General features: G+C 39.5%; 1 protein-coding gene across 2 annotated transcripts in view; it reads right to left on the reverse strand.

Annotated features, from left to right (window-relative positions):
• Positions 1–2881: 2881 nt before the first annotated feature.
• igfbp6b (insulin-like growth factor binding protein 6b) overlaps positions 2882–7410 on the reverse strand; it is a 5883-nt gene continuing 1354 nt past the window's right edge. The window contains exons 3-6 of one of the 2 annotated variants that reach the window (XM_024292455.2): positions 5563–6062; positions 5043–5077; positions 4439–4558; positions 2882–4331 (exon numbers count right to left, since the gene is read on the reverse strand). In XM_024292455.2, coding sequence (XP_024148223.1) covers positions 4218–4331; positions 4439–4558; positions 5043–5077; positions 5563–5899 — 606 coding nt within the window. In that variant the 5' untranslated portion in view covers positions 5900–6062 and the 3' untranslated portion in view covers positions 2882–4217. The remainder of the gene's footprint in view (positions 4332–4438; positions 4559–5042; positions 5078–5562; positions 6063–7410) is intronic. The other variant, XM_024292453.2, reaches the window with a different exon arrangement.

Below are 7410 nucleotides of genomic sequence, written 5' to 3' on the forward strand. Positions count from 1 at the left end.
ATGCTCCCTTAAATTAGCATTTTTCTGTGCACAAATTAGTATCTTGTGTGCACAAAATACTAATTTGTCCACACAAAATACTAACTTGTGTGCACAAAATACTAACTTGTGCACAACATGCTAATTTGTGTGCACCATGTACTAATTTGTACATGCAAAATACTAACTAATGTGCACAAAATTCTAATTTATCTGCACTAAATACTAACTTTTGCACACAAAATGCTAATTTGTGTACAAAAAAATGATAACTTGTGCTCACAAAATACTGATTAGTGTGCACAAAATGATAGCTTCTGTGCACAAGATACTAATTTATGCACTCATTATGCTATTTTTTGTGCAGAAATTATTAGCTTGTGTACACTAAAAACTATTTTGAGTGAACAATTTATTTGTGTAATGTCATGTTGAAAAAAAGGTGCAAATCTTTACCATTTGTGCTTATGTCTATGAATTTTATTCACCAGAGCAAACTATCAGGGACTATCTTTTCAACTATTTGAATTAAAAAGGAACATTTCATGGATCAGATTCTGAAACATTGAGGTCTACAGGGTAATCTTAATCTTAAAAGATTGCGTTTAACGACAATTGTACAAGATCTTAAATAAGCTTTTCTGTATATATATTTTTTAATTTTAAGTATCCTCTGAAGTATATCAATCACCCCCAAAAAACACTTTGTCAGAGCCACATATATAAAGGAGCCTTCTTTTATTCTGACTTAAAAAAAAATTATATTTCATATTTAATTAAAATACATCAAAAAATATTTAGTTTGGTACAAAAACAGACACACCAAATAAAACAAATATATTTCTTATCTATAGAAACATTAAGGAATAATGATTAAACATACCATTTTTAAGAAACAATACCGCTGACATGTTTGAACAATTCAGCTCTAGATGGCAGTAGGATCTCAAAAAATGAAGTGAAAACAAACTGATGTTTGTGCTCCACTTGATCATGTAACTACCATTCATTTTTTTATAGGTACAGTATTTGAGGATGTCCCCCATTAAGTAGTTTGAGCTGTCAAAGGCAAATTCAGGATATTATCAGAACACATTTCTTTAATTACTTCACCTGAAAAACTATATCAGTTTTCATGCATTCTTCTTGGGACTCAATCCAGTTCTGTCAGTCTCAAAATCCTTTTGTAAGACTTGATAAAACTTTGTAGAACATTAATCCTGCAATGTATAATTAAAGTGTCACTCAAGCAAGTAAAAAGGAAAAAAAAACAATTAAACAGCAGCACAAATTGCAATAGAAAGCTGTTTTTTTATTCTATAAGAAATTAGTCAACTCCACCTTTTACATATGAACTGCTCATTTTCAAAGGCAATTTTAGCAGCTATTTCATGGTCTGCTTATAAAAATGATATTACTTCAAAATATTTTCTTATAAATTGAGATTTTTTTTTTACTGACTAAACAAAACTAAGAAAACAGTATTTTTCTGTTGTCCGTCAAAGTGTGTTTCCAGTTTCTTACAGGGAGATTATTAACAAAATATTTCAGTCAGTTTCATTTTTCTATTTGAGAGACAGACAGTACAAAAACTCTAATCGAATAGTTTGTTTCCTGTTTTGTTTTGTTTTTTTTAACACCAGAGTTTTATGTTAGGATTTTTCATGTTCTCGTTATTTTGTAGTATAATTTTAAACAAGGCCTGGACTACATCACTATGGCAGCCTGGTCTAGGCCTGCAAACTTTTTTTTGTGTATCTTACAACTTCTTCCTGAACAAGTTGATTTGCTGATTGTTTTTTGGTTATTGCATCATCTTGTTAGTACCGGGTTTGCTTAGCTCTAAGCTGTTCCAGCTAAGCTATTTAGTTTGTTAGTGGTAGTTTGAATGTTGATAGCTAGTTTATTAGTTAGTAGCCAAGCTAGCTAAATAGCTTAGTTCTTGCATAGCTAGGCATTGAATTATTTTGGTTTAGCTACCTTTTGTTGATGTCACATGGGGTGTTCCCCCTCTTTATACCACCTCTCCTAGGAAGTGTCCAGGAGTCAATCAACCCCAATTTCCAATACCCCTACCCTGCATGCATCACATGTTTTCTGGCTGCTAAAATTCTGATACCAACAATTATTTACGACTCACCGTCAGACGTCTTTTATTGATTGAGGTGAGTTAGAACAGGAAGAAATTAAAGTTAAATTGAAAGCACAACTAAAATAAAAACAGACTAATATCTGTAGAGAAAACTTGAGTCATAAAACTCATTAAATCCTCCCTGAATTAGGAGAATTGTACGAACCACTTTTAAGTTTGAGTTTTAAGAATCGAAACTGAGATGATTTGTGGTATAATCACCTCACAGGGATCCCCCTCAAAATTAAAGCATGAATCTATTAAATGCTAAGCAGTCAAAATGTCCCCCCAGAAGTGGGAACAAATTAGGATTGAGATTTAGCCTTTTATTTGTTTTAATTTGATGTTCAATCAACTTGCTTATAATCAGTCTAAGTGTTTTTTTTTAAGCAAAGTAAAAGTGACTTAAAAGAAATCACACGACACAGCAATGATTCTTAGGGCTTTAAATGCAGAAATTTATGTTCATGAGTTGTTTTTTTATATACATATTTTGGCCAAAAGCTGCAAATCTTAAATAGTTTGTATTTGTAACAAGTCTGTTGTCTAGTTTCACCCAGTTTCTTAATTTTTATCTTTTATTTAATGTTGATTGTGGAGAAAATGCGTTAAAAAAGTTTAAAACAAAAAGGTTTTCTTTATTCTCTATTGTTTGAATAACCTCATAATTGTCCCAAAAGGGGACTCATGTCCTGTTGCTAAGAAGCTGCTGGATAAAACAAAAGAACAACAACAACAAAACTTTCAGAATAAAAGACCCAAAGCCAAAGGTTATATTAATATACATTTTATTCTTCTCCATATTATTATTATTATATATATATTTTTTATATCTGTAAATGTCTTTAGGGTCCACTGTGCAAAGACCCATCACAACTGCACACACACTGGCACAAGAAGATTGTTCAGAAATTCTAACCACATTGTATCAGTACACAATTTCATGACTTTTTGGGGTAGACATACCTAGATGATGCTAAATATAACCCTTACAGTTTTTTTTTTTATCCAGAAAATCAAACTTTGCTTCAGGGTGTGCTAAAATCAAACATAGGAGTGACATGGACAGTCTCAACTCTCAAGTAACATAAATAAAAACAAACAAACAAAAGAAACGTTCTATGTACAGCAGTTCAATAGAGCTCTGTTAAATGTGACCAGTTTTGCTGCAAATGTGTCTTTAGAGCGCAACACTTCCTATAACTCCAAAACAACCAAAAAAAACAAAAAAAACATCTGTCTTTAAATAAGAAACTGCTGACAATATAAAAATACATGGCACTGTATTGTAGTTTGTTAAATAAACCAGTAATTCATATATAAAATATACCGATGTGTATAAAAATATGCCTTACAACTCTTTGTAAAGGACAACAGCCGTACGCTTCTGCTTCAGAACAAACAGTCGACCACAAAACTCAAACATATTTACACACAGAAAGCAGTCAGAATGTTGTTTTGGCAAAGTGAACAGAGGCTTCCAGCATTGGACTCCAAGGAATATTTGTTCTGACTTGACACATACCTAATATATATTTATATATATGTGTGATACCATAAGATTCAAGCAGTATTTGATGGACAGAAACTCAAAAATAAATTAAGAGAGAAGAAGAAAAAAGAGAGAAGTCTGTGGTTTTGTTTTGGGTTGATATCAGTGTGTCTTTGGAGAGAAGGAGTGAGGACGGTGAGGGAAACACGTTTCCAAACGTCTGAGTCGCGTCACCTGCGTAACAGTATTTCAGCCCACTGAGATCAGAACAAACACAGGCAGTGTCAGCTTTCCTAAACTGAAAACAAAAGAGAACAACATCCACCAGAAAAGCCAGGACAAGAGCCAGGGGGATAAGAGACCATTCACACCACGGGGGTCGCTGAGGCAGTTGGAGGAGCGTGAATGAGAGCGCGAGGTCGCCGGCTGCAGCTGGCGAGACTGTAAAAGTGATAGAACATGAACTTGTGTGCACAGGAAGTGGTTTATCCCTGCTACCTCCTGCCCGGGCAGTTGTCTAGAACATGCGAAAGCCACTCCCTCTGTCTGTGCTCCTGCTCCTCCACCGTCTCCTCCTCCTCCTCTGGGCTGAGAGCGGTCCGTCAGACGCGCCTCTCACTCCCCATCGCATGGTAAAGTACCGTCTTCGTTGGCACGTGAAGGCATGGGCACGCCGAGCTCGTCTACGCACCAGCAGTGGCCACGCTGCATGCCCTTGGAGGAGCGGCACTGTGAGGGGAAAGGGAGGGACAGTGGAATGACACATCACAGAGCAGAGACTGAAGCTCATCGGCCGCACCAAATGGAAGGAACGAAAAAAAAAAAAAGTTGCTCACCTGCTTTTTCCTGTAGAAGCCCCGGGTGTCACAGTTGGGTATATAGATGTCGCGGTCAGACTGGAAGATTGTCAGCTCGAGGCCCCTCAACACGCTGTTGAGCAGCTTGCGGCAGGGTGCCTGAAAGCAGCAATGCAGTTAAAAACCAGAGCTTTTCCAGCTGCTACTCCGACGAGTGGACGGAGAGAGTCGAGCTTCAGAGCTGCAGCATCACACTTAGAGCCAAACACATGTATATATATCCTTATATTCTTATATAACTACACGTGCTTATTTTTAGGTCACATCATGTGTGAAAGTGTATTTTTTGCTCTCCAAATGGTGCAGACAAAGCGGCTCTAGTGAGGAAAAAATAAAAAAATCTGTTGCTGCAGCGGACAACTGGAAACTTTCCTGATTCACATCATGCTCAATTAGTTCTGCCGCATAGCAGCACACATCGTGCAGCACAAGGCATGGCTTCAGAGCCGTACATGCCACTGCAACACCCCGAACAGCAGCCGATCTGTGATCAGCGCTGCCTGGAGCACAAACCACAACACATCCTCTAGTTTTTCGACCACAGAGGGGGCGATCCATCAGCAATGTGAGAGCGTGAACTTACTTTTTCAATGTCGCCACTGTGTGAGGGATGAGGACCTGGAAGGAAAGACGAGACACAACATTACAGCTTTTTTTTTTGCACAATTAGGGAGAAGACTCCATGTGTGGCTGCTAAATGAGAGACCTCATTTCCATCAGTACTTTTCCTTCAGAGTTAATCGCAGTAGCTCGGTTTCCACAGTAGGTGGAGATCCCTGCAATGGGGAGCAGCCTGATGTGGACTTGTGTGACACTCTGACAGTTTCACATTCAGTCGGAATTTTGCACAGAGACATCGGATTGTAGCGGATGTCAGCCGGCATTATTGCACAAATGGGTTAATGCAATCACTTAAAGAGTCAGACGTTTCAGAAGGAATTTTAAGGGTGCAGAAAAAGCTGCTCAGCTGACATATCACACACTAACCGGCTCCTCTATTGCTGCCTGCAATGCAAACCCGGATTGTGGAGTTTTCACCTGCATTCATACATCTGTACGGATGCATGATCCCACCAGTGTGCATGCATGTTTGGGGGTCTTACCTGTGGGGTGGGGCCTCTCAGTGGGAATAGTCCTGCTGTGCTTGGCGCAAACCCCCCTTCCCTGCAGGAGAGCCTGCAGGGGGCTGTGCTCCCTGGGTGGGGGGACGCAGCGGAGCCCTTTGGCACAACTCAGGGTGTACACACCACAAGGCTCACCCTGGGCCAAGACTGTAGTGCTGCCGGCAGCGTTATGGTCCCTCGGGGGCCGACCCGCTCCCAGTGGATCCCTGCAGGAGGGACAGACCTTGAAGGAGCCCAAGTGGATCGCCCCGGTCCATGATCCGCAGTGAGCTATCAGCAACAAGACAACGGCAGTTGGGTTGGAGATGATAGGCATTTTCTGTTCAGGTCTCAGGCCTCACACTGTCACTCCCTTTCAGTTCAATGTGGCTGATGCTATTTCTGGTTGGATTTCACTCTCTGCCTCCTTTTCTCTCCCCTTTCCTCAGCCCTCTGCCGTAGCTTTTCTTTTCTTTTTGCTTTGCTGGTTGAGTCCCCCCCTGCAGTGCCAGAGGACACAAATGGAGATTGAGAGAGACACAGAGGAGCACCGGCTTTTAAAGATCTGAAAGGCGGTGACAGAGAGTGAGTGAGAGACGGAGAGCGAGCACCGTTATGACACCTTCAGGGGCTGGGGCTTAGAGAGAGAGAGCCACACACACTGAGGAGGAGGTGGCAGGAGGAGGCGGGGGGAGCAAGTATATGCCTGTGTGAGCATGTGTGTGTTGGGGGGGATTATAAACTCATTTTTTTCAAATTATCAAAGTCTCTTTATCTGCTTCTGTTCCACCTCATTATAGCCACTTATACTGCATGAAGACTTTTTTCTGTCATTTATTTCAAATGTCACACTCCTCATGTTTGCCATGGTAACAAATGTAAATGTATATATTAGGGGTGTAATGATTATTCGATTTATATGTTTAGGATCCAAAAATTAATTAATCTGTCTGAGGCAAATCGTTAATTGAATACCATTTTAAAATAATTTAAAAATGAAATAACTCAATTATAGGGATTAAGGAATTGAGAAGGTAAAAAAGACCATCGCAGTGATGCAGCAAAAAATGATCAATTACAGTCGAGTGTGTAGAAACACTTTAAATTTTGCAAAGCCATGTGACCGTACAGATGTGTAAAAACAAAAGTGGGCTGGATTTTATCAAACTAAAATGTGAATAGATTTTACATTCATTTTTGATTATTTTCTTGAAGAAATTCAAATAATCTGGAATCTCCTGGATCAATTATAGGTCAGTGAATCGGATTGAAATGAACCAATTTCAACTATAAATCCCATCGTCAACCACAAATTATAATATGAATCGTTACATCCTTAATATATGTGCTTCACTGCTGTTCTCCACTGCACATGCACAGCCTTTCCCTTACTACATGTGCAAACATGTAGCCGTGGAGCTGCAGTCCACACCTTGAAGCATTATGTCTTTTCTGTGACTGGCATTAAACTTTACACACTGTTGCCCTAATGAGTCCACACAAAGAAACCCACAAAAGGAATCAAGTGTGCTGCAAATATAGAGCGTTGAAGATTGCTGCGAGCTCTCGCTGTGCAGAGCGGTCCGCATAATCCGTTAATGAGATAGTTCACGTTGGGAGCGCGTTTCAGCTGCACATTTAAAAAGAAACGGCTATAATCTACCAGCTGTTTGCTTTTGGAGAGTCACCAGAGTAATATGAAGAGGGAGGACTCGCTTTTTTAAGAATTCAAGGGCGAGCCTGAACCGATTAGCTAATGAAGGAGTCCACAGCTCCACTCAGTCTGTTCAAATGTTATACTTTGATTTAAAATGTATTTTCAGCGTGTGCCCTTAAATCCAAGAAAGG

Source organism: Oryzias melastigma, linkage group LG7, assembly GCF_002922805.2.
Source record: "Oryzias melastigma strain HK-1 linkage group LG7, ASM292280v2, whole genome shotgun sequence".
Classification (NCBI taxonomy): Eukaryota; Metazoa; Chordata; class Actinopteri; order Beloniformes; family Adrianichthyidae; genus Oryzias; species Oryzias melastigma.